This window comes from Balearica regulorum, chromosome 1 (genome assembly GCF_011004875.1).
Source record: "Balearica regulorum gibbericeps isolate bBalReg1 chromosome 1, bBalReg1.pri, whole genome shotgun sequence".
Taxonomy (NCBI): domain Eukaryota; kingdom Metazoa; phylum Chordata; class Aves; order Gruiformes; family Gruidae; genus Balearica; species Balearica regulorum.
In genome coordinates this window covers 22,617,264-22,645,087 of record NC_046184.1, presented here as the reverse complement: position 1 = coordinate 22,645,087, position 27,824 = coordinate 22,617,264, and the positions used below count along the sequence as shown (strand labels likewise).

General features: G+C 39.1%; 1 protein-coding gene across 2 annotated transcripts; it reads left to right on the top strand.

The window, feature by feature from the left end:
- The first annotated feature begins 94 nt into the window (after positions 1 to 94).
- On the top strand, positions 95 to 24,187 carry TUBGCP6 (tubulin gamma complex component 6). Of its 2 annotated transcripts, XM_075742765.1 has the most exons (26): positions 95 to 209; positions 970 to 1,776; positions 3,277 to 3,440; positions 4,816 to 5,026; positions 5,552 to 5,725; positions 6,435 to 6,556; positions 6,890 to 6,965; positions 7,470 to 7,579; positions 9,422 to 9,513; positions 9,609 to 9,748; positions 11,733 to 11,882; positions 12,507 to 12,588; positions 12,665 to 12,753; positions 12,938 to 13,053; positions 13,708 to 13,846; positions 13,936 to 14,052; positions 14,294 to 15,611; positions 16,024 to 16,079; positions 16,334 to 16,526; positions 16,801 to 16,969; positions 18,316 to 18,457; positions 19,570 to 19,764; positions 20,038 to 20,170; positions 20,404 to 20,617; positions 21,699 to 21,898; positions 23,700 to 24,187. In XM_075742765.1, exons 2-26 carry the CDS (start codon positions 1,030 to 1,032, stop codon positions 23,789 to 23,791), a joined length of 5,241 nt encoding a protein of 1,746 aa, XP_075598880.1. In that variant the 5' UTR covers positions 95 to 209; positions 970 to 1,029; the 3' UTR covers positions 23,792 to 24,187. The 2 variants fall into 2 exon arrangements, with proteins under 2 accessions (XP_075598880.1, XP_075598890.1); XM_075742775.1 differs by lacking the exon at positions 11,733 to 11,882.
- The last annotated feature ends 3,637 nt before the right edge of the window (positions 24,188 to 27,824 follow it).

Genomic DNA, 27,824 nt, shown 5'->3' with positions numbered 1-27,824 from the left:
TTCCCAGCCCGGGCAGCCCCGGGGAGCGGAGCTGGGCGGCCGCGACGCCCCTGCCCGCCCCCCCCCGCCGCCGCTACCACCGCCTCTCCCCGTGCCGCGGCCCGTCGCGCTCGCGTGACGTCGGCGGCGCCGTGCAGGGCGGCCCGCGCTGAGGGAAGGAGGCGGCTTGTGGAGTGTCGGTCCCGCCGGTCCCGGGGGAGCCGCCCCAGGTACGGCAGGGGCGGTGGGGAGCGCTGCAGCGGGGCCCGGCGGGTCCCCCTGGGGAGGAGAAGGGTGGCAGGGGCTGGGGGTGGCGGGGCAGCCCCACGGGGTGCGGGGTTACGCGGGGGATGGTGCTGACGCCGTCAGCGTGCCCTGGCCGGGGGCGAGGAGGAGACTGGCACGAGTTTCTCGGGGGTGGAAGGGCTGGGCCCAGCTTCATCCCTAGGGCAGGCCCCCGCCGCCGGGAGCTCCTCCGGGGTGTTGCTGACACCCCCGGCACGTTTTCGGTGGGTGCTTCAGAGCCGCCCCAGGGCGGGCCGGCGGCGTGCGGGTCAGTCCTGCACTGCCTGGCACCGTCAGCACCCGCATCTTCCTGCCTGCATCTTCCCGCCCGCTCTCTGCGCGGCCCCGTGGCTTCTGCTGAGGGCACTGCGCGGGTGGAAGAGGGGTGGCAGCTGTCTGTGAGAAAAGCTGCAGTGGTAAAGCTTTTGGAGGTGTTCCCACGTGAATCCTGTATTCGATCAGGACAGTCGTCTGTGTTCTATTTCAGTCTGCAGAGCAAAATCGAGTGTCTGGAATGAAGCTTGCACCACCATCCCTTTGCTTGTGATCAAAGTCATAGTGTTATTTTTATAGCTCGTGTCCTAAATACGTGCTAGGTCAGCTTTAGTTTTCTTCTCTCTCATTTTGGACTGTCTCAGTTTAAGTTAAAGTATACTCATGGATTTCTCATTCATGTTCTAATACCCTTTTCCTGATATTTTTCAGGTCTTCACATGAAACCAGAGACCCAGACGTAACTTCTGTAACCTGACAATTTGATTTGAAATGGAGAGTATTACACAGTTGTTCAATGATTTGTGTGAAGCACACTTGACTGGTTTGCCATGGAAGGTCCACCTGGGCAGGCGGAAGATCAGCAAGAGAAGGGCTAAGCAAAATCTTAAAAGGATTGCTTATAATGCACTGTTCATAAACCTTTTTCAAGATGAAGCTCGTAAGCTGCAATCAAATGTTTCCAGGCTTCCAGTGAAAAACAAAATATTGATGCTGTCTTTCAACTTGAGAGTTGGTGGCCTAGGTGCTCAAGCAGATAGACTGGAGAATCTTGTGGAGGAACTGGAAACAGCTGAATGCTTACCTTTTACTGAAGTTAATTCTGTCTTGGATCTCTTAGTACAGCTTGCTGGAACAGGTCCTCCTCAGCTTGTACCACAAAAAAAGGACTATTTTCTGAACAACAAATACGTTGGGAGAAACGTCAAATACCAGGGTTATGATTATTATGACGTAAGTGTATTTGAAGCTGATATACAATCTCTAATAACAAACGAAGAATGTCAGTTCAACGACACCATTCAAAAGACACTTCAGATAATGGAGGCTGCACCTGGCACTGGACTCCCTGCCATAGGCTTATTCTCACAGATCTACCCTGCTGGTGACAAGTTTGAGAAAGAAACGCGGGTCTCGCTCTTCGGTGCTCTTGTCCATAGTCGTACGTATGATATGGACATCAAGTTGGATTTACCACCTGTGCCTGACAATGCAGATTTGTCTGGACTTGCAATTAAAGTATGGTATCATTTGTTTTGGACTTAAGAGTGTATGCATGCTTTCAATATGCCACTTTGAAACTATAGTTTAAAATATAGATAGTGATTTAATTTGTAATAGAAGGATGACAGAGTTGGAATTTAAGATGGAGGGATCCTTTTCTTCATTGAGAACCAGATAAGCTTTTTGGATACAGAGTTGTATGATAAGGAAAACCTTGGTCTTGTCCTTGTCCTATAACTGTAAAAAACATCATGTGGCCATAGGCTTTATGACGTTAAGCCATCAGCTATATCTGTGCCTTCCCCACCCTAGTAATCTTTTGCTTGCATTTTTGCCGGCTTTATATATTGAACTCCTTTGTGGGTTTGCATACTTGTTACTGTTCAGTGTGACTGCATAAGCACTCCTGCCTGAATGTGTGTGCTTTGCTGTTCAGATTACATTACCTACCTTCTTGTATTTTCTTCTTGGCTTGTTATATCTTAAAACATTTTTTTTTTGTTATTATATTTCATTGAACCTCCTAGTTCAATATCCTTTTACCTTTTCAGTGTGTACAGTTTCTACTGTATTTTTTTCCATTTGTTGTCCGTTCGGTTTATTCTTGCTGTGTGTTATTCTCCTAGAGGTACTAGATAAACTTGTTGGGGTTTTTTCTTTCTTTCCATTTTTTACTCTGTGTAGGTAGGTTTTTTATACTTCTGTACTTCTAATCATCATTTTGTTCCCTCTATTTAACATATGGAGAGCTCTTGCACTTCCCTTAACTCAGAGCCTTAATTGAAACTTGAAGGCAGACACATTAAAAAAGAAAACCCCTGTGCCATCCAATGTACACATATGGATGTAAGTTGTAGCTGAGGGAAGGCAGAACCGTTTTGAGTAAGTGCTGTACTCTTTCCATGAGACTGGAAAATTTGCAATTTCTTGAACATGCTTTTTATGTGGCTGTGATTGTTTTTTACTAAAATTGCATACTATTCTGAGCATACAACTCCTGTTGAGTGGGAGTTGAGGATGTGGCATATGCACTGTTTGGACACCTGCAGATTTTCTGCATATGAGTAAGCATAAGGGAACAAACTATGTTAGTCATAGTTAACAAAATGTTTACAAATTTGAAGAATTAGGGCCTGGATCATTTGCTCCAGTGAAATGCTGAGCAGTGTGATTTTATTTGTGTTACATGTTGATGAACATCCAGACCTCAGAGTCTCAATTTGTAGAACCACATGCTTACCAAAGGAGTAAGTTTCAAGTTTAACACTGACGAACTTATTATATTATTTTGATGGTGATTGTTGGTTTATGTATAGGCATTAGTTCCCATAGAAACTTACCAAATGAAAAGAGTGCTTACAGGAAAAACTTAAAATAGATATAAAGGGAGGGTGGACGACACAGATTGAGTCATGTAGAGTCACTTGATAATGAATGATAGCAGAACATCTTCTTTATTAGCATGTGTTTCTTCAGCAAAATGTTTTACTGTGTAACATTTGAACTCTCTGACAGGTTCCCCAAAGTATAGACCAGTCAGAAGACGAGGGATTCCAGTCAGCATCCAATCTGACTCCTGATTCTCAGTCAGAGCCGAGCATGACTCCAGACATAGACTTGTGGGACGCAGTGCTTACATATGGACCCAGCAAACGAAGATGTTGGGAAAGAATTGGATAGTATGTGTCTGATGTTACTGTCAAACTTACTGTGCATCATGTGCAAATGTATGAAGGTGCATTTCATCTTGGTTCCAAATGACCTCAGTATAAATAGGGGAATATGCATATTTAATGCACAGAATTCAATATACTGCATTAATGATTGAGAAAGGAATGAAGGTCATGCAGCTTCAACAAACTAGTTCTTGGATTGCAGCACTTTCACAGGAAGAGATAAAATAATCTTTGTCAAAAACACTGAAGAGATCATGGGAACACTTAACTCTTTGTGTGAAGTGCAACTTTTTTCTAACTAATCTGACTTCTTATGCGCTATGCAATTTATCTCAGTCTAAATTTATTCCGTATTTTTAGTTTCAAAAGAGAAAGGAGTAGTCGTAGAACACTAGAGTAATTAAACCCATATCTCTCAGTATTGTACAGTATCGTATTCCTTTTTCTTGTCTGTAGCCAAACCAGAAATTATAATGGATTTCTTGATGGTGTAGACTTGTAGTTCTTTTGGCTGTTGAGTAGAAGATGCATCTCCTGAGAGAAGGCTCTACATAGCCGTGTTAAAGCTTCCTAGCTTTCCTGAAATGGAAGAAAAAAAACAAGGCATGTATGGCAGATATCTTCCTTGCATTCCTGATGGACATGGTGTGCCTGATTCTTGGAGAAACTTTGCTGTGTATCTTTTCTGTAATTTTAATTAATAATCCAGTGATATGTCTGTTGCTCTGTTATATGGTATTTTTTTCAACTCAGAGCCTGAGCAGCTCAGAAACTCAGAAGTTCCCTGACCTGATTTTTTCAAAGCCGCTGTAGCACACTCTACCTTTGTTCCTAGTAAAAGACAGTTTTTCTTGCTGCCATTTAGACTGTAAGGATCTTAGAGACAAATACAGACCATAGGCCTTACTGCTTTCTTATAATACATGCTACTGGAATTCAGAATTTTTGGAAGAAGAAATTGTTCTGTAATCCCCACTGAGAAGAGCTAAAATGTATAAATACAAGTCGTCATAGCATTTTGAGCATGTTGTTGTTTAACATATTTGAATATTAGTATTAGATGGACCCTGGAAATCTGGTATATATTGACCTCATTTTCGTAATGTGAAAACTGCGTCGGGGAAAGATGGTAATTCTCTGGCAAGGTTTCTGTCTCTGAACTGATGTTCAAGTTATCTACCTCTTTCTTCACTGTACTGAGTTTGAGCTGCAGTTTCATTGACTGAATGCGCCTTCCCTTGAAAATATACTATATTACTAGTAGATTTTCTGTGGACAATACTGGCTGTGCAAAACTCTGAAATACCGTTTTTTGTTTAGGAGATATATTTCCTTCTTTTCATATAACCATTGTAATGTTGTGTTTACTCTGACACAGCCCACCTGGTAAAAAAGAGGAACCATACCTTACTGAAGCTGGGAGAGAAGCTTTTGACAAATTTTACAAACTTCGAGAAGGGGAAATGCAGCTGTTTAGTAATACTGTACTTCAGCTTCCGCAGCTTGTGCTAATGAAAGAACCCGAACTGGTTAAGGATGTCTTGAATGTCCTCATTGGTGTGGTATCCACTACTTTTTCACTGAATCAGGTATTGAACATGTTTAATTGCACTTCTTAGTTGCATCTCTCTTTTTCCTTTGCAGAGGTTTCCTCTTCAGTACATTTATGTCTTTTGAGATCTTGCAGTTAACAAGGTGCTGTTAAAAACTTGAATGTGACCTACTGGCAATAGGCAGTATGTATATATTGTAATAATGATGTTATTGCAGTAGGCTAAGAGTATTTGTAATCTCTAAGTGAAAATAGGTTTATGAATACTTGAAAACAGATGTGTAAATAGTTTTGTAGATTGGATTTTCTTTAAGGAATTAGATGAGTCTTATTCTGTACAGTTGAAAATACTATTCATACTCCTGAAATTTTGCTACAATTTAATATGTTTATCACACTGCCCTAGCTATATAGTCTCAGTCACCAGAATATCTAAACTGAAAATTTGTCTGCTGTTATTTTTGTACATAAATGTTTGTATGTACAAATGTACGTATTTTAAATCAGAATACAGCTATGAAATATTTGAATCTGCTTTTTTTCACTCCCTATATCCTTTTAGGCTGCTCAGACATTTGTGATAAAGGAGGGGGTATATGTATCTGGAACTTCACCAGAGACAATGCACAACCTACTCTCAGAAGTTGCAGAGTATGGAACCTATTACACACGACTAAGTCGTTTTTCTCTTCAGCCAGTTTTAGATTCTTCATACAGCAAAGGACTTGTATTTCAGGTAAAACAGTTGTATTAAATCATCTAGATTTAATGGGCCAGCTATCTTAGGTAGAGAAGGTAACTTTCCTTTTATGTAAAGCTGGAATTTCTGCATTCTGCAAAACCGCAAAGCATTTTAAGTGTAATGCGCATCCCAGGTCAGCAATGAACAGTGCCACTGTGTTTAAATCACAACTGTGTGTGCTTAGGGTTTACTGGCACTGAAACACATGATAAAAGGTCTTCATTACCTGAAGCGTGATTTGTTTAGTCATGTTGTTCTGTTGAGGACTAAAGTAATACCATTTTTAGGTCTCTCTCCTTGTCTTGTTAGAAAAAGTTTTAGACGAGTTTATTCCAGTATCCAATTTAGTCATGAAAGTAAGGAAACAGGTTTCCCTAGTTTAATATTATAGTTGTTAGAGAATGAGGAGCTCCTCAAAGGGCAATTCAAAGAAGCTGACCCAAGATGCTTTATTGTACTGTGTGTGGGTACAAGCTCTGTGCAGTGGATGTATAGAGTATAGGGGAGTGATCAGATATTTGAACTAGCCAGAAGTTGCAGAGTCTTCCTTTCCCCTTACTTTGGTACACAAGTCCCTCTTACCTGCACGTGCAAATTATTTCAGTAAAAGGTTTGTTTTCATCCTGGTGCAATTGATGTAAAACATAGATAGACTATTAACAGCTTTAACAGTAAGATGTTAAATATTTTCTGTTCATATTAGGCATTCACAAGTGGGCTGAGAAAGTATCTTCAGTATTACCGAGCCTGTGTTTTGTCAACACCTCCTACTTTAAGTCTTCTAACAATCAGCTTTCTCTTCAGAAAATTAGGTCGTCAGTTGAGGTAAGAGAATAATATTAAATATTTAAGCTTTGCATAGCAGAATAAGTACAACCTATTTCTTCATATACGCTAAAAGAGACAATAGTACACGGGCATTCTTACATAGTCTTTCAGTATTTTTCTTCTGTTTTTAACAGAAAGATTTCTTTATATCCAGAAGATTCTAGGGAAAACATGTAAGGTCTTTATATTCAGTTTCTTTGTTATCTCTGTGATCATTCAGCTGATACAGTAAGGTGGTTGTATGCTATTCAACTTTAGCAAGTTCACATCACTGTGATCTCAGAGACTTCTGCTTGAAACTGTTACATATGTTTTAATATTATCTTTTAGGTATTTAGCTGAACTTTGTGGCATAGGAACAGCAGCGCTGGGTATCAGTGGTGGAGCTGGTGCTTCATTTCCTACGGTGATAATTAATTTTGATGTTTTTATGTTTGGTTTGGGTTACAATGTTAATATTCTTCAAAATCAGGTAGGATTTTACATAAAATATTTAGTGTTGGTCTCTCTGCTACCGAAGATATGACCTTGAACCTCCAATTAGAATGCCATGATCCTTTCTCCAGATATTTTAAAATTTGGAATTTTCTCCTGTGTTTTCAATTTCTAAAGTGAACAAAGAACCCAAAATAGGTCTTAGAGTGCATTTCATTTCATTCCAAAGGAGATGTTTGTAGCAAGTAAAACAAATCCAACTCTAAACATACCTGTTTCCATCCAGTGACTATAAAGTGAGCTTGAGGTAAATAGCTCAGATAAAGTGATCTTAACTGCAGATAACTAGAGGAAGTGAGATGAATCCTGCCTTCTGTGTCTAGTGAAACATGTAAAGCTGTGTATTTATGAGTCTTTTATTAAAGTTGTAGTGAAGTGTGTGTTGCCTAATATTAGAATATTTTTCAATTTTTAGGGTGTTAAATTGCTTTCATATCTGTACAAAGAGGCTCTCAATAACTGTAGCAATGAGCATTATCCAGTTCTTCTATCTTTGTTGAAGACGAGCTGTGAACCATACACAAGGTGCGTCCATACTGTTCTCTGCATAATTGTGTTTAAGAGCAGTTCTGAATTAGTAATCTGGTGAGTAACTCTGCTAATTTAACAATGGCTTTTAACGTTTTCAGAGCAAATGTAAGATGCGGCTGTATCTGCAAAATACATATTAAAATTAATTCATTTTGCTGATGTAAGGGGTTTGTGTGTGATTAGATCTGTAAACAAATACATGTAAGTAAGACTTCTTTCTTGCTGCTAATCCTGGAAATTCATACTGGAATTTAAGACTCAGATAAACTTCTATTTTTTTTTTTCTCATACCTGTAGTAAAATCCTGAAACTGGCAACTAACAGATTTCTCTTGGTGTTGCACAAATTGAGAAAGTTCATGTTTATTTCCACACTCTTTTTCTTGTGGGCTTTTCAGTAAGCAAAAAATTTAAAAAACAAAAGCTGTTGTTCATTCAGTAGGATATAACTAACTAACAGTAGGAAGTAGAGTTCCTTGGATTGCAGCAGTTTTGTTAAGCAGTGCACATCAACTTAGAAATTGTTAGTTTATAGACTTGTGAAGAGACACTCAGTTTTTTTAAACAGCTATTTATAGGGATTATAGCTGTAGTCCATCATCAGTTTATAATGATACTTAATAGATGTAATGATACTAGAAGGAGAAAACCAAAATCTGTCCAAATGCTCTAAATTTAAGATTCCTTCTGTGGCCACCCTTCTTGTTTTTTCTTTCTTCTATGTAAAATGTTCTTCAGAGAAATTTAATTTCAAAGTTACCAGAAGACTCATTGAAACATCTTCACAGTTCCCGCCCTGCAATTTATAGAATGTAGTCAGATTGCTGAAGTGCACAATGCCACAATGCCATCACAAGGAACCTAAAAAATATGAAAGTATGCTTACTGGTATGTGATACTCACAGCATTGACTCCTAAATTTGTTGCAGATCTCTGTTGGAACATCAGTCATACCAGATCAGGGCTGCTGTGGAAGGAGGCCTCCATTATCTGCAAAAAGTGTTATCCCACTCATTTATTAACCTGAAAGAAATTAAAGAATAGAAGTTGTTGCTCAAACAAATCATAGAAACAGCAAAACTTTTAAAGTTCTTTACTTCTTACAAATTTAAAATTGAACAGTGATTCCTTTGCTAAATGCTTCCTGTTGTTACATTGACCCAATGTCTAGAAACAGTTTTAGAATTGCAGCTAGTAAGAAGAGAAAAGTTTAGCTTCAAGGTACTCTGAGCTTTTTCATCGATAGCTTCAGATAATTCTATTTTTTTAATTTCTTCAAAAGTTTGGTTTCACACAGAGGAAATATGAAAAAGCATGAATAAATATTCCAAAGTAGTAGTTCTCATTATTGCATATATATTGAAAGTGTCTCTCGGTCCAGGGAACAAGTGTTTGGTATTGCCTCTTTGCTTTATACCCTTTCAGTTTCTTCCTGCTACAGTTACTTCTCTTTTAAAATAAATCCTTCCTGCTTATCTCCCTCTATGCTTTTGATATACTGCAAAGATTTCTAGAAATTTTTAATATATACTTAGTAAGTTAATACGCAGAAGTGAAAAGATTGTTTCAGTTAAGGCAATGTTCTTTCATCTTAACTAATTATCACTGAAACGTTCTATATAAAGATGGTTTGTTTTAAGAAAAACGTAGAGGCACAATCCTCTGTGTATCTTTAAATATCAGCGTGACAGCACTTAAATTACTGGGTTTTATCCTGCCTATAGCTTTTACAGCGTGTTTTGATGTTTTAAAGTATATACTTGCTGTTTGGTTATAATAAAGTTGAGAAGGCGAGAGGATTGATTTTCAATATTGTACAATTTTTATTTTTTTTTAGATTTATCTATGATTGGGTATACAGTGGTGTATTCAGAGATGTTTATGGAGAATTTATGATCCAGGTGAATGAGGATTATCTTTGTTTCAGAGGTACAGTATGTATATGGAGCATTTCTAATTTATAGAATTTGTGCTGTTAGTTAAATAATTAAAATGTATACTTTCTTTTTTTTTTTGATACATAGATAAACACTACTGGACTCATGGTTATGTTTTGATTTCAAAAGAAGTAGAAGATTGTGTCCCTGTATTTCTTAAACATATTGCTAATGATGTATACATATGCGGGAAAACCATAAACTTGCTGAAATTGTGCTGTCCTAGGGTAAGTTTTGGTTTGGTTCCTTCCTATTGTATTGAGGAAGTGTCTCATGTCTCTTTAGAGCAAGTTTCTAGGCTTTTAGCAAGTTCACTCCTGTATTGAAAACTGGTATTGCATGAGTAGGATGTTGATTCGTGAAAGGCAATTACTTGCTCTCAGATACTTGTGAGATGATTATCCACTCTACTTGCTAACACCTCACTGCAGAAATACAGATTTTTGACAGCATCACATTTATCGTATCCAGTGCACATGCTGTATTTCTGATCTTCCTTTGTATTGAAAGCAGAAATGTTTTCTGCAGAATGCTTTCAAGGAAGTGCCTTCCATTTTTCATGCCACTCATACTGCTATTTTTTTGGTTTAAAGATGCCTCACCAGGTTTTGACTCAGTTCTGCATAGCTTTTGTATTTCAGCTCTATCACTACATTTCCAAGAAATGTTTATTCATATTTTGCAGAATGAGTCTTGTCCTTAATAAGAAAAACATAGAATGGTTTGGGTTGGAAGGAAACTCAGAGATCACCTAGTTCCAACCCCCTTGCCATGGGCAGGGACACCCTCCGCTAGACCAGGTTGCCCAAAGTCCCATCCAACATGTTAAATCACTTTGTGTCTTCCCTCTTCTCTATGCATTTCTAACACTGAAACAACCACAGAGGTGTGTAAAGTGTATAGGCACTCTTTCCCAAGTAACTAGTATTCTCTTTAAAATCAGAGCTACCCAGTCTTGTCAGAGTTGAGCAGCTTAGTATCAAATATCTGATGTCAGATATCAGGCATAAGCCTGATATCTCAAGTGAGATGACACTCTGCTAGTTCTCCTGAGTCTGGTCTGATAAGCATTCTCAAACCATGACGCGGGTGTACCAGCAGTACTGGGCTTTTCACGAAACTGTCAGCCATCATTTCCGTTATAAATTACAGGTTTATCAGTCACTAACACAGTATCTTAATAGATAAAACATTCTCCCAGGATGTGGGGCACCCAGATTCACTCATCTTCCATCTGTCTGAGAGTGCCAGCTACATTTCACCCGTGTTGATGGTAATCATAGAATCCTAGAATCATTTTGGTTGGAAAATACCTTTAAGATCATCGAGTCCAACCGTTAACCTAGCACTGCCAAGTCCACCACCAAACCATGTCCGTAAGTGCCATTTCTGCGTATGTTTTAAATACCGCCAGGGATGGTGACTCAACCACTTCCCTGGGCAGCCTGTTCCAGTCCCCTAAACAGCTGGCTCTTCCCTTTTGCTGAGGCTAACACAGTCCCAGGCACACAGCCCTGGGCGTCCCATCTTCTGGCTTTTACCAGTAGACTGGGGAATCCAGTGTGAGCATGCTTGTGTGTGCTTCTTTTTTTTTATTATTTTTTTTTTAAAAAAAGCTTACTTACCATTTTCTGCACTGAGTACAACAGCCTCAGAGATTTAGGGATGTTGAGGTAGAAAGACCTAGGATACTTAGCTTAGAGAATAGATACTCTGTGATGTGCACTGGCTGAATTTTTGAGAGTTATGTCTTACGTAGAGCTCTCTCCTGTAGGTGTGTGTTAGTTATGTTCCAGACAGTTCCTACTTAGTGGGAATATAAATGAGAGAATCTAACTTTTGATAGGAGAGATGCATTCAGCGCTGAGTTACTCAGGCTCAGTTAATTTAGATATTCAGAAAAGCAAATTTTTAGGCATTTAGAACATTACTAGTATAAATATATGTATCAGATTCTAGATTCATGTCCAATTCAGTGGGAAAGAGGGGACCTTGAGAATTTGACCTGTGATCCAAGTTCTGGAAAGTTTTACCTCTGTCTCCTACTTTGAATGAATACTAAAATAAATGGTATTAAAACTTTTAGATCCTGTGTGGAGGCTTGCATCAATATCTTGAAGCATTGCTAAGTTTAAAAAAAAAAATACAATGTGAGTTCATAATCTAACATTTTACAATTAAATATTTAAAAGGAAATTTCTCATTTTTCAGCATTATATATGTTGGTCAGATATACCCGTTCCCCGAATTTCAGTTATTTTTTCGCTTGAAGAGCTCAAAGAAATAGAGAGAGATTGTGCAGTGTACGTAGGTCGAATGGAAAGAATTGCCCGGTACAGTTCCATAAGCAAGGAGGAAAAGGTAAATTAATAAAAGAATAAAAACCTTATTGTTGGGATTTTTTTAAATACTTATTTTTCATTTTTGTTATGACTCTGAAAGAATTTGTATTCATGGTCAGAATTTTTTCGTTGGGCAATTGCTATTTGAATTGTTTTATTTAATATAATTTTTAAGAGTATAGGTGGTGTATTGTCATTTGTTGGCATTTTCATAGATTAAGTAAGTTTTGGACTTCTGTCATAGTTCTTTGCAGCAGTACTGAAAAGTACTGAAAAGATTGTTAGATTTTAATTTAATGCATGACAAGCTAATTAGTAACCAGCTAAGACTCTTTATAATTTGCATAGCTAATTGGTTTTTTCAGAACTCTTTTGGTTATAAAGAGACTTTGATCTTTCAGATGCCATCAATGTAGTGCATATGTCAGATGGATTTGGTTTGTTGTAAAGTCTGGAGTATTAACTTTCAATATAAGTTTATAGACTTTCCATTTAATTAATTGCTTTATTCATATTTCTGTACTGTAATCATAGATTAATAACCATGATAAAGTGTGCACCTGTCTTTGCAACAGTGTGTTTTCAAGTTTAAAATAATAGAAAAAATTCCCATCTGTACTTTTGTTTGTTTGGGTTTTTTTAGGATTTGCGCATGGAAATAGCCAAACAAGAATTAATTGTTCATGCTCGAGAAACTGCTAGCAAAGTACTAAAAGCCATTAATGGTAAGTCGCTGTGATGTTTCATGTGTTTTCTAGTGGGTTTGTTAATGTAAACTAACAATATCTTTACTGAATACAGATCGACAAATATCAGAACGAATGGCTTTGGATGCAAAGAAACGGGAACAGTTTCAGAAGCTGAAAGAGCAATTTGCAAAAGACCAAGAGGTATTTCTCTGTGTGTTTCTAAAGGCCAACTGTGTTTCTTAGGCAAATAGTTGAAAGGATATCTTGATTTATTGTACTGAAGTTGAATGAATAGCTCATGGGGTACAAATAAGAACTTCTTGCAGATGTGTGTGTGACAGCTGGTATTGAGAGTGGCTTTTAAAAGTGTTAAATATTTATGCAGCGCCGCCTTGCAATAAAGCAAGAGGAGATTGATGATGATTTCAGCTATGCCCGAGAGCTCAGAGAGAGAGAAAAAAGACTGAAAGCTTTAGAAGAAGAACTGGAAAAAAAGGCAAGGTAAATGTATCTGAGTAGTCTCCCAAAGCTTAGATACTCCAAAACCATCATAAGACCTCAGGAAAAATTATTGCATATTAAAATATGTGGTACTAGCAGTTCCCAGAGTCTACAAGGGTAATTTTTGCAGTTAAAAGATGGATGTAAGGATTTTTGGTAATCTTTGAGCAATTTTGTGATTTAGGAATGGTTAGTGACCCAAAAATTTGGGATCCACTGATTTGTGCCAACCCTATTCAGTCTGGGTTTTGTTATGATCAGAATTTCAGGAAGATATTTAATTACATCTTACACTTCAACGCTGAGCCCACAGCAAAAATGGTCATATTTGTGTCAAAGCAGAAGTAAAAAGCAGACAGAGGAGTCAGATTGGTAATAAATTGAATTGCTCTTGTTGTGCATCTAGTTGTATTTCACTTTCTTCTATCTGTTATAAATGAGTGACCTACTAAGAACAGTTACAGAAATACATATTGACTAAGAATACAGTCCTGTTTTCTCCACCTGTTTCTTTGTGATTGAAGGCTCTGGCTTCTACTTCAAAAAAAATTGCTTCTCAGTTCTGAAGTGCTAAAAGGTCTTATTCTTTAGAAGGGAAGATGAAAATCAGTATGCGAAAATCTGTGACTTAGCTTTATTTTTACCTTCATTTAGGCAAGAATTAATTGACCATTATAGCAAACTTTCTGATGATGCAGCCCGTAGGGAACAAAGAGCATTATGGAAAATCCAGCGACACAAATTGGAAACAGCCCGTCTTAAGTTTCTATTAGAAGATCAAAAACGCATCGAGGTATCTTCTGAAAAGATTTAAGAAATGTAATGTAGAAAATTTGGTATTTGGTACTCAAAGACTTTTGGTTTTGTCATTTTTACTTCCAGGAAATGCTTGAAAAACTTCCAGATGGAAACTACAGGAGAAAACTAGATATTATTCCTTATAAACAGTGCCAGCTGGCTTTAGATAAAAACCCTGTTGTGAAAGATCCACATTCACAGGTGAGTTTATTTTCTTACATAAATGCCAGGTTGCTGTTCCAAGTTTCCCTCAAGGGAGTTCATTTCATGGTTCATTTCAGTTCAGTAAACATAAGGTTCACTATAACAGCAGGGTTATGTTACTTGTAGTACATCTGAAAAATTGGAAAATTTTAAATCTTATGTGTAATAAAGTGCTGCTCTAATAAGTAGCTTGATTATGTGACTAGCCACACAGTGTAATAACTATTTCTTTTTTTAGGTGTCATCTGTGAAGCCTCTGCCTTCTAATGAGAGAGTTGGCAGAAAGGAATCTGGGCCTAGACTGAAATGTGCTGCTTCTGCTGACAAAGCACTGCCCACGCCAGAGCTGACAAATAATTATGCTGATCAGCATTTTCAGCCTGAAGCAGCAGGATCTGAAAGCAGTCTCCAAAGTCCAGGGAAAGCCTGCAGTCCTCTATACAGTGCTGAGTCCTTGCCTGAATCCAATGTGAATATAGAAGATTTCTTGTCAAAGCCACAAGATGAACAAGATGTTCCCATTAATGTACAAGGATCTTTGCTAGATGAAGCATTCCGAAATATTAACTCAGATCTTTCTGAGACTTCTCAAGTAAGTGAAAATCAACCTGTCTTGAGAGGAGCACTGGCAGGAGAAGACAATGCATCAGCATTGCATCAGCAAAATGAGTATGATTTTAATACAGTCCTCAGACCATCTGCAGCTTGGCAGGGACATGTTAGGGTTGGAGAAAATGTATTTGACATGGAGTACAGAAGGCCTCAGTGGAATATTCATGGACATGCATCTGATGCTAACATTAGAGTAGGAGAATATGTACCTCATGTGGACACTTACCAGCCACATTCAAGTCCTTGTGGGCATTCTTCAGACTCCCATATAAAAATCAGCAGCTATACTTCTGAAGTTGAATCTAGCCGACCTCGATGGAATATTCATGGACATGTTTCTGAAGCTCATATTAAAATTGGGGAATATGCTTCAGAGGTAGAGCCCTCAAGGCCTAGGTGGAGCATTCATGGACATGCTTCAGAAGCCAATATTAAGATTGGAGAGTATGTGTCAAATGTAGCTCCTACAAGGCCTCGATGGAACGTCCATGGTCATGCGTCTGATGCCAATATCAAGATTGGTGAAAACGTGTCAGAGGTGGTCTCAGCTAGACCTCGTTGGAACATCCATGGGCATGCCTCACAGTCACACATCAAAATTGGAGAACTGGTTTCAGATACAGAGCCTTTGAAATCTCGTTGGAGCCCGTTTGGTCACGCATCCCAGTCAAGCATCCAAATAGGGAAGTGGGCCCCATCTACAGAAAATGATCCAATACCTCATCGTAAACCCATTTCTGGTCCTTCATCTGACTCCACAGTTCAGATGCTTCTGTACAGTGAAGAATTATCTCCTGCAGAAGGGAGCAGAAAGGAAGCAAAACCATCAGAAGTTAAGGAAAAGACTTTACCACAGTCGCAGTCATCTGACAGTGTTGCAGTCTTTCCCGATGCTAATAGTAAAGATGATAAAAAAGAAAATATAATGGAAGAGAAACAAGAAGGTAAAATAAAATGAAGTTTATTCAGTAAGCATTTGTTTAAGGGCTCATGAAAGTAACTGTAAATGTTTATGTTCAAAATAGGTACTTATTACTTAATTCCTTGCATAACTTTTTGGACACTGTTAGAATTCAGAGGAAAGAATTTGAGCTTAGTCTTGTCTCTTACATACAAAAAATAGCATTAAAAAATTGTAGTCTGTAGTCATGAAACAGGACCTCATGTGATCTCGAGTAGACAACACACATAAAACTGCCTGGGTTGGACTATGGGCAGGGACTGTTCTTGGGGTGGTGGTTTCTGTGATAGTCTCTAGAGAAATTTTTCATAACTTTGGGAGCAGATCTGAAGTCTGAACTAAGTGTTATAAGCAGGTCTAAGTAAATGCTGTCTTTAATTTACTTGTAATTACAGTAATTGCAAATGCGGTCAACAAGGACCCTTCTCCAGATTCCTCACAGAGCTTACAGGTAAGAAAGCAGTTGTCGAGGTGACTTCCTTTTCCTTCGAAGGATTAAACACACTGGTAGTTAATGTAGTACGTTTCTATCCTAATCTCATAATCACTGTAACACCATATTGTTTTTCTATGTCAGAGAAGTACAACTGAGTAAGCTCCTTTATTTTCTGTTGGAACAACTAGTCAATTACCTGTAAGAACAGGTTAAGTGTGAGTAGACAAAGCCAGCATCTCTCCTAAAATTTGCCCATTTTTTTGTTTTAGGCAGAAGAACCTGAAAAAGTAATTCCACAAGATACTGTGCCTCAAGAAACTTTATTTTCCGAAGCTAATGCTTCCAAGACTGAGGAGGAGAAAGCGGGAGAGGAGGATGCACGGAAGAAAGAACAAGCTTATTTGAAAGCCTTATCGGATCAGTATTGTATTGAAAAATACCAAGATAGTTATGATTTGATGTGTGAGTAGAACTGTTGGAACAGTAGGTCAATAGAACATGTGGTAAACTTGAGCAAGAAAGCTGAGTGCCAGAAAAAATACTTGACTTACCAGTAAATTACCAATATTGTGAACTGCAGTAGCCAAACAACTTGCTTCTAGGCACAAAGATGAGAAAGAAATGCATTTTTACACATTATTTTCTAATCTAGAGGGGTTTGTAGAGATTAATAGAAACAGATTATCAAATTGTTTAAATATAGTAACTTATAATGCTTATATATTTTTCAATTTAGCAGAACTACCAGTTTCTCATCTCTTGCATCATGTGATACCAAGATCGTACACTTTTCCTGTGGATCCTATGGTACAGTCAGCAACAGATGAAACGGCTGTACAGCTGAGTGAGCTCTTATCTCTGCCAGTGCTGATGAAACGTTCAATTACTGCTCCACTTGTATCTCAGTGAGTATTTGTTAGAAATAGGGAATCCGTAATTTAGCAATTAATGTCATGTTCTTTATTAGTTCATTTTGAGACAAGAGTTGCACATCGATCTGTTCTTTTAACTTTTCTCTTTGCTCCCAGAAGTTCAGTGGATGGTCCATTGCTAACTAAAAAGTTGACATTTACATTATAATAACATAAACTTATATTTTTATATGTAAATTAAAAATTTGAAGGTCTGTTTGAAATGCAAGGGCTTGGAGGGAAGTGTTTGCTCTCGGACTCGTGGATTATGCAGCAGTGCTTTTGACACCATTGGTTTCCTTGTTCTTTTAAAAAGAAGGTGTGTTATTTATAATGTTTGTGCTAGTTTTGATTTGGCAGGTGAAAGATAAGGGGAGAATCTTTTGATTATGTGAAAACTCAAGTATATTGTTCAGGATATATTTTATGTTTCTATGGGAACTCCAGCTTCAAGGCTGTTTTGAAGTTTAATAGAAGCTGTTCTTGTTACTGTTGGAATATAAAGGGAAACCACATATGTTGGATCATTTTATCAGTATATCTAATGGCATTTTAAAGAAAAGTTTTTTTATTTTGTACAAGATCAGCTTCTGTCATGAAAACAGTTGTTCACAGATGTGTTGAAATGCTTCCTGCTTTGGAATCTGCTTCCTTGTAAGTTTGGATTTCCCTTTATTAACTCTGAGTGTGCTATACTCAAGGTTTGGTGCAATGTAGAAACTTCTAGTTATCTAACTTAGTTTTGAACATCTGTATTGGCTACCAGAACGATCTGTATACAGATTCAGGTATTCAGCAAAGCAAAGTAAGTGACCCTGAGTTGTGTGGTGGCAGAATTAGCCTATCCCTGATATGCAAGTTAAATTATTTCAACCTAGCTTGAATACCTACACTATACTGCAAACTGTAGTATAGATCTGCCCTCAGTATCTAGTGTCAGACCTTTACCAATTAGGATATTGTTCTCAGGGATTTAATATTCTTTCTTAATCTGTTTGTTTTGGTGACAGAGATAAGACAGAAAGCTATTGATAAAATGTTGCTCCAGGCCCAGGAGCATGTTCTAAAGATGATTATATGTAGCCAGTCTTAAAATACTTCCCCAGTAGTGTTCAAAACCCAGTTATCTCAAGTGGTAGGTCTTAATTCTGGTGTATTCTGGATTAAGATTTTTTTGTCTCTTTTTTTTTTTTTTTTGTTTGTTTATGTGAATATCATGCTGTCTTGGATCTCAGAGTTAAGTACTGGAGCATTAATCTGGTGTAGCCACAGCTGAATATTAACAGTAAGAAAGGAGGTGCTTGTAAGAATGATAGCTTTTTTTGTGTTTTTATTCCTAGTGTTTCTCTTGTTAACAAAGCGATAGTTGATTACTACTTTGTGGAACTGAATGTAGAGAAGCATTTTGAAGCACTGAGACACTTTTTGTTAATGGAAGATGGAGAGTTTGCTCAGTCGCTCAGTGACCTGTTGTTTGAGAAGGTATTTGCTTTGTTGTCTTAACCCTTGGTTTTGGGTTGTCTGCTTTAGCTTGACACCTCTGGATTAGTTGGGATGGGAATGAGGGAATGGTGTGAATTAGAATCCTGGCTTGTGCTGTTTTCCTCTTTTGTGCCATGTCAAGAAGTTTTGTAGCAAGGAACTCTGTTTAAGGACTGAGGCAAAAGGAGATCTTTACTTGGAAGGGATGCCCATGCCCAAGGAAATCCCAAGGAAGAGAGTAATATTTCCTACTGCTAATCCCAGCGATAGAGAGAGTACAAGGGATAATAATTTCCAACATTGACAGATAAGCAATCATGGAAGGGTCTCTCTCTCTTTCCTGTGAGAACTGCTGCGCTATTGCTCTGTGCCCTCCCATCTGCTGGCAGCAAGGCTCGAAGAGCCTGTTGCCATTTGCTAAAAGCCAGTGGAAAGGCCTGTGCTGCAAAATACCTACTCTTACCTCAGATATCCTGTAGAGCAGAGGGGTGGGCATCTGAAGAGAGTGCTGGGCCCTCTGATGAGACAGTATTTTCATGACTTACCCCTGTGTTTGTGGGGAAGACAGCAAGGTAGGAGGGATAGCCTGGGTTAATATAGCTCCTTGCCGGTGGAGATAGGTGGCTGTAGGATAGTTAATGCATTTCTCTGAATCCTCAGAATGCATCAAACCCAACTAGGGAAAGCACTTGGGGCTTTAGACTTGATAAATAGCTCTATCTGTAAAGCTGTGAGGGTGCTGAGCTGATGAGATGGGCAGATAATGCCAGTCCTGTCGCTGGCTTTCTGCCCCGCTCAAGCCTAAAGGCTGTGTTCCCTGCAGGAGGGATGTGCAGCAGCCCCTGAACCACAGCAAACTGCAGTCCGACATATCAAAATGAAACAGTACAGGTGTGAGATTACTTTCATGCAGTGAGCATTAAATAGTTCAGAAGTTGCTTCTTACGCTGTTTGTGCATCCCTGTGACAGAAGTAGAAGCTTCCCATCAGAATTGTGGGGCAAGGAAGGATAGTCAGCACTTTGCCATTCTGCTTTAATTCACCTGTGTTCAGGAGCCAAGACTTTTTGTTAATACTGTGTAATTAGAATTTATTTTTTTTTAATCCCCTAGCTTGGATCAGGACAAACACCTGGTGAATTGCTCAATCCACTGGTTCTTAATTCTATCCTAAATAAAGCATTACAGTACAGTCTTCATGGTGACACCCAGCTTGCTTCCAATCTTTCTTTTGCCCTCAAATATCTTCCAGAAGTGTTCAAGCCCAATGCGCCTGATGCTCTGAGTTGCTTAGAGCTAAGGTACAAGGTAAGAAAGCATGGAGAAAGGTAGAATACTGCATTTATACTGTGGTTCTTAGGTACCATGGTAGAGTGAGTATGTTATTAATAATGGGATACCTTTTAAGAATGGAGTAAAAAATTGTGTGATGGAAATTACAAGATTTCTTAGCCTGACCGTTGCATTACATTATTAAAATACATATATTAATTTCTGTGTCCTTGCAGTACTTGTATCTGAAATATTCTTACAATTTCTAACACAAAAATGTTGTATGATCAGCACTGTTATTTCTTTCAGGTTGACTGGCCTCTGAACATTGTCATTACTGAGAGCTGCATGAATAAATACAACAAGATCTTCTCGTTTTTGCTTCAGCTGAAGCACATGGTGTGGACTCTTAAGGATGTTTGGTTTCACTTAAAACGCACTGGTAAGTATAATGAGTGAACTAGACAGTGTCCTCTTTAAAATGCTTTTAGGACCCTGTGCTAGACAATTGCTTATAAACAGTCTTGTCAAGCTTCAAAAGCCACAATTTTTTAAGAAACTTCCTTGGCATTTTAAACAGAATTTACTAACGGAAACCCTCATTCCTTTAAAAGTCATGATTTTAGATGGTCTCTGTGGGTGCTGATGATAATATATTTCTGGTTTTATTTTCAGCTTTAGTGAGTCGTGCATCAAATTCTGTTCAGTTTCGACAGCTCCAGCTGTATAAACATGAAATGCAGCATTTTGTGAAAGTTATTCAAGGTTACATTGCTAACCAGATTCTTCATGTTACATGGTGTGAATTTGGAAACAAACTGTCTTCTGTAGGCAACCTAGAAGAAATTCACAGAACACATGCTGAATACCTCAACAAAGCAATCTTCAGGCAAGCTACCATACTTATTTTTACTTCAAATATTTAAGTTAATGGAGTGGCCAGTCTAGCCTAACCTATTTGTGTGAAACTGACTTCTACCTGACACACTAAGTAGTTCTTCCATATGAAAGTGTTCTGATGTGAGGGAAACAAATGTCATGGCATGTTATGTTATGAGGTCCATACGTGGATGCTTTTCCTCAGCTACCCATCCTTTTCATTTCCCCGGACTCCTTGGAGTTGCCTCCAGCTCCTGTTCACCCTGCCTTTGCAAGCTTCAAGTCTATTCAGGACGGCTCTAACCTGCAGACTTGCCACAGTTCTTTTTCTTTCGCCCCATCCTTGTCATAGCCTTTGTAAATGAATGCTGTTTCATTCAGCATGAGTAGTGTGCACAAGTAAGCCTAGCTCAAGGACTGAAAAATGCTGCTTCTATACATTGTATATGCCTTTAACATATGTGCAGTGACCAGGACTGGACTTTGAAGGAACAAACAAGACCTGATGCCTCTCTCCAGGTTTGTGAGAGTGCAAGAGACATCTGTCTTTTCGGAAGGTTTTAGCCCTTTGGTTGCTGTATATGGGGCAGAAGGGTGGTGTAAGTAAGAGGAGAGGAGCTAGGGTTTAGTTGGCTTCTTCTTGAAGAGTATACACTACAATGGTAAAGGGAGGGAGAAGAAATGATAACAAATTATAAACAAGAAAAGAAATCTGTCCTTTTATGTCTCTCGGTTTTAATTAGAAAAAAACTTGCCTAAAGCTGCTATTCAGATACCAGGTGATGGGATGAGAGGGTTAAAGCTTAAGGAGACTCAGAGCACAATAATGGTTTTAACTGTCATCTTTTGCAAATGCAGATATTCTAGAAATGAGATACACCAGTGTAAACAGCAGTTTCTTGGAAGAGCAGGTGAACTATGTTAGGTTTAGGCGCCATTTTTAAAATCACCATTACAGTTGGCTGCAGTCTTGTCGATCTTTTTAAGCAATTAAAGCGGAAACTTAAAGGATTGCCACCTCTTTGTATTTTTCTTCCTACAACTAATAAATTATGTCAACTACATTTCTAAAGTTGTTTTTGTTCTGTTAGGGGTCTGTTGACAGAGAAGGCAGCCCCTGTGATGAACATTATACACAGCATCTTCAGCCTCATTTTGAAGTTCCGCAGCCAGCTGATCTCTCAGTCGTGGAGCTTCGATGCAGGGAAGCAAATGGCTGTTCATCCCAACTTCGGCCTGATGCAGCAGTCGTACAATACCTTCAAGTATTACTCCCACTTCTTATTCAAAGGTAAGAAATTGCATAAATTCTAGATGGAAGAAAAAGTCAACTGACAACTGAAAAAAATTACAAAGAGGTTTTGGAAGTGTAACGTGAAAGTAGGAAAATGTGTGTACTTAGCGTGTGTTAGAAAATGTAGTTCCCAAATGAAATCTGTGTGTACTGTGGTGTGCAAAGATTTGCACATCCATCAATGACAATGTCTATGCAATAAATCTAACAGATATCCCAAAACTGACCATAAGTTTTTGCTAATTTGCAAAGTAAATACTTGGTATTTAGGTCTGTATATGTGCTTACATTTTTCTTTTCTGGAGTTCTGGAACTTTTTATTGGCAGCAATGAGAGATAGTTAGGTACCACTTAGAAGTAATTTTAGGTAGATCTGCATTAGCTGAGCATTATCATTGTTACAAGATTTGAAAATTCTGATTCCCATGTTGGACTAAAGCTCAGAGAGCCTCCTAACACTAGTTGGAACTTATATCTGGTGCTCCAGGCAAGTGTTTTTCAGCTACACAGATCATTTGCCAACTGTTCTTTCCTTTTAATGTGATAAAATTTCTTCTCACTGTCAGCTTAGCCTATAATGTGAAGAAATGGTTGATCTGTCTTTCCTCTCCATTTCTCTTTCAGATCTTGCTTATGTTTTCAGTAGAAGTTACTTATCCTTCCCCTGAATATGAAGGTGGTTCATGGGATTTGGGTGTTTGGTTGGGTTTTTTTAGAAATCTCTTAATTCCTGAAGGAAGAGCAACTGTTTTTCTTAGATCTATTTTTCTAGAATATTTTCTAGTCAGACTATATTCTTCTGGAAATGAGCCGCCCTTTTTATTCTTTAAGGGTGTCCAAAAATGGTGTCAAAGGATCAAAAACAGATATTTCAGGATGAGTTAGAATGGCTGCTTCCAAATTCTACAGGAAGTCAGAACACGTCTGGGAGCCACCTAAGCCCATACTACGAGATCTATGGTTGCTTCATGGACAGAGATTAATAGACCACTCCGTAAGGAAATTTGCTGAGTGACCTAGTTCTTTACACGCTCTTTATTAAGCACTACAAAACAAATGTGTGCTTGTTCATCTACACTTTTTCCCTCAGTCACCATGTATTGTAAAATGCTCTCTTTCACAAGGGGTTGATCCAGAATCCATTGAAAGCCAATACAGAGTTAGTCTGGACTTCAATGGCTTTGGCTCAGGCCCTAACTTCTAACTAGACACTTTCCCTTCTTCCTTGCATGTTAACTGCTGCTTGCTAATTCCCCTTATGTTAGTGCATGGGATGTTTATCAGCTTAGGGAGTTTCTGTTGCCTTTTTTCCTTTGTTATTAAGGATATTTAGAGCAGTTTGTTCATGCACAGAGCTTGAAGGGTTTGTCCCAGGAGTTTCTCTTTGTTTTCCTCTCATAATGGACTTTGCTCAAGAGAACTTCAGCAGAGCTTCTTCTTTTACAGAGGTCACGAGAGGACCTAAACAGGCTACCTGAACAGTTGACATTACGATAAGAACACACTGTCTTACTGTGAAAGCAGCTTGAGAAAGCATTTTCTTACTAGAATAATACAGCTTCACTTAGAACTGACACTTAACCCTTCTCTTTCATCTTCTTTGAAATTCTTTGTCATTCCAGAGATACTGAACCTTTCTTATGCAAAAACAGACATTTGTTTCCATTGTTTTCAGACTTTTGCATTAGGTTTTGTTTTTTTTTTTAAAGTAAAATGCAGAGATACTGTCAAGACTGACTTTAGAACATTAATCTTAGTTGAAGCTTGTTTTATTTTTTTGTTTTTGTTTTTCTTCCAGTGGTAACAAAGCTTGTAAATAGAGGATACCAACCACATTTGGAAGACTTTCTATTGCGAATCAACTTTAATAACTACTACAAGGATAACTGAACTCTGTAGAGTAAGGACCACTGCTAGCATGGTAAAATAGAAACAGAAAAACCTATATGCTTATGATTTATAGAAGCTTATGCAAATGCCATGCAAGAGGCATTTTTCTTCAGTGAAAAAACCTATTAGATAGCTTGAAGGATATAACCACCACATACAGAGAATGACGCTGCTTCAGATCCACCACGCCTACCAGTTGCTTGATCTGCTGAGAATTGATGTTGTCATTATTGCAAAGATAGAAAAGCAAAGCAGAGTGCCTGGTTTTACGGGAGAGAGAGTGCAAAGCTGTATATCTGTGAATGTGTAAATGTTGTATTTTCAGTGTTGTGAATTTCCTCCAATGTAAATACACGTATGTGAAATAAATTAACAGATACTTTCTAAAACTGTTGAGAGATGAGTGTGAGATGCAATTATTCAGACATAAATACCTACTTGGCGTGTTTTATTTTCAAATTGATATTAATTCTCAATCTAAACATAACTAATTTCATCAAGGCTGTTAGTCACAGTGGAAGAGGGTGTGATAAAAACACCTTACAATGAGGAGATGATACATTATTTTACTGTTTGGGCACTTGGTAATTGTTGGATCACTTGTGCCAAACTTAGTTTCCTGATTTAAGCCATAGACCTTACTTTGTGGCAATTATGTAAAACAGCTAAAATGGAAATTCAGCATCACTAAAGTGAAGCAAAGCTCTAATTCCAGGTTCTGACTACTGCTTTCAACTGCAGGATCACATTTTCAATTTGCTAATGATTTTCCTTCTCCTTGTTTGTTTTCTTTTTTTCCTTTCTATATTGTGAAAAGAGACAATTGAGCTTTTAACTTCAGGGTATAAAAATCTTGCAGAGAGGCAGACCACTTCTTTGAAATTTTCAGCTTTGCAGTATGTTGATTTTTGAGATCCTGAAGTCACAGTTGCTTAGAGTGTGGCTATATTCCTCAGGTGTTCCTTGTCGGATTAGTGGCCACTTACGTAAAACTACAGGCACAGCCAATGCCTTACCAGTACTCTGGAACATTGAATATTATTATTTTCTGATGATGTGCAGGTAGTTTTATGTTTGGGTTTTTGTTTTTTCTGAAATAGACATTAAGCATCAGAGTCAGAACTGTAAAGTTGACCCGAGTGTTTCTGCTCTTGCTCTGACACCAGTCAGTATAAAAATGCGGTAATGCACAGTTGTAACATACATCATTATGTGTTTCTTTAGCTGTGCTATATTTAATTAACTAGCTTCCTTCTACAGAATAGGAGATTGAAAGTGCAAGTGGCTTGCACATTGAGCTATTTTGTTGCCTGGGCAGGTGGAGAGCTATTTGTCTACCAGACTTGCCGTTCAGGAACTTAGAAGGGGGGGGGTGAGGGGGGGTGTGCGTGTGTGCAAGCTTGCCTTCTGTGCAGCCCTATGCCTTGTCCAGCTGCCCACTAGAAACCAGCCACTCGGCTTCTGCGGGGAGCGGGTAGCTGATGTTGGGGACCTCGGAGCTTGGCACTGCCACGGAACTGTAGAAAGACAAAGGTTGAGCTTTCCCCTGAACCCAGCATAACTCCTGATGGAAGCCACACCGCTCACCTGCCAGCAGGGCTCTGAAATGCCTGAAGTGCCCAAGCTGGCCATTGATACAGGCAGCAAAGCAGGGGGGTAGACAGAGGGAAGAGAGAAAAAGTGATTCAGAGCCTCTAAATTAAACTGGTACCATTACGGAAGAGGAGCAGCCTCCTCTCCATCGTCTTCTAAAGGAGTCCTCTATGATGAAGGAAAAGAGCAAGATTAGCACTAGCTAAAGAGCAGAGACTTCTCAAATGCAAACCGTGAGTACAGCTCATCGTCATGGCACTGTGTGCTAACGCAAGATTCCCTTCTATGGTGTTATAAAACTACCTGATATTGCTATGTTTGTAGCATACTGCCACCCTCCGTCCCCTATGAAAGATATGCTGAACTGACATAGAACAGATAGTTTCCCTTAAATTTAATCATTTGAAGTAAATGCTTTATGTTTTCTTAATCCCTTATATTGTTGCCACCTTCATACTTCCAGTTTTCAAACATTTATAAACATGTCTAATCCAGCTCTCCCTCCCAAAAAATAATCTCCAGAGATCTGGTCCAACCTCAACTATTCTGTGATCTTTTTGATTCAGCCTAAATGCTGCTGTTTGTTTGAATTTGTTTGCATCACAGTCCCTGGCCTCACACTGAGTGCTGTAGTTTTACCAAATTCATCCTTTTTCATGCATCTAGGGAAAAAATCTAGCAGCAAAGTTAGGACTTCAAGTGCAGTCTCACAGTGATGAACAGCTTCCTTACAGACAAAAGTCTTTCTTTAGAAAAAAGTAAGAATGAAGTATGGAAATGAAGAAATCCTCTTCCCTCTGCTTTTTATTGTTACAGGGCATGGAGCAACCCTTTGGCCAGTCTGGGTTAGCCCTGGGCAGGGCCAGAGTGAGAGAAAGAGCCAGCCTTGACATTGTTCAGCCATTGCCAAAACACTGCTGGGTTACCAGCCCTGGCTCAGCTGCAAATCCAAAACACAGCCCCACACAGGCTGCTATGAAGAAAGTTAACTCCATCCTGTCCAGACACTGCACAAAGTTAAATTCATTTTGATTTGGAGAACACTGCCTGTTTAGAAGGGGCAGTTAGGAAATACCAAGAATGACCTCAGACTAGAAAAACTAATGGGTATTTTCAACTTTGTGGTGTTATACGAGCACTTCAGTATTGAAATGGTTGTAGTAGCTCTCTGCTTTTCTGCACAGTAAAACTTGAGTGCAGTGGACTGAAAGTCATCCAGAAACATCTACAAATCAGAATTTTGCTCCACACCTTGACACTGGTAACTCCTAATTAAAGGCAGCAGGGGGAAGGGCTGACAGCCAGCTCAGCTCCAAGTGTGCAGGGCCTGTCGGAGGCAGCTGAAGGGCGTTCCCTCCTTCCCCTCCTTTTGCCCTGGCTTTGTTGTCAGTGAGGAGGGATCTGCTGTCTCCCCTTCAGAGGAAGAGTTAAAGGTGGATGGATCACCTGGGGGTTTTTTTGGCTGTGGCTGGAGAGAACAGAGGGGAGAAGCCAGTGTAGAAAACCAGGGTGTTACAATGCCAGGCTTGGTGCTGAATTCATTAACTCACAAAAAGAGCATTTCAGAGACAAGGTTTCCTGTCTGCCAGCCACCAGGGCAGGGCAGAGAGCCAGAGGGAAGCACCCTGCAGCCAGCCAGCCTCCTGCGCAGCTGCTTGGCTCACCGTGGCCGAGGAGGTAGAAGCTGCCCACGACAGACCCACCACTGCCCACATCAACCCCAGGTCCTCTTGTTTCTGCGCACAGCTCACGCACCACAACAGGAGCTGCTTAGGGTACAGAGAACGTGCTCAGTCACCAGCCAGGCCTGGGAGCCAGCACAGCTTTGCCAGCATCAGCAACATCACTTCATCTCTTAGTGCTTCAGATTCTCCACCTGAAAAACTGGTAATAGTATTCATCTTTGTGCAATCTTTTTTAAAAAAAAAAAAAAAAGAAAAAAATTGAAGCAAATGCTATTTAAATATCAATGTAAGTATCAATTGTTCTACTGTATTAAAATGGCAACTTTTTTTTTTTTAAATCAACTCCAGAATAGAAAACACATGAAGTAAGCTTTGTAGGTCAGCTTATAGCCTACTAAAAATGTTTCTGCTTATACTTGCACAAAGTATCATCATTAAATCTCACCTCTGGGTTTACCTGCTGAACATGCATGCTTAGCAAGAGCTGTGCAGTGCCGCAGCACTGTCCTTGCCCAGCCAAACCAGCAGCAGGGGAGGAAAAGAACAATACAGAGCTTCAGATTTTTTGCATGCCTTGGCCATGGACTCAGGTAAGAGTTACTTCCCCCACGGGTTTCTACTCCCTTGTTAATTAGGCAGTTGCTTTAAAAACTGAATGATTGGGTATTTATCGTATATGGGGGGAAAAAAAAAGTCTATACTCTGGAAGTTTATCACTGCCCCTCACATCCTTTCATTTATATGCCACAGTACCA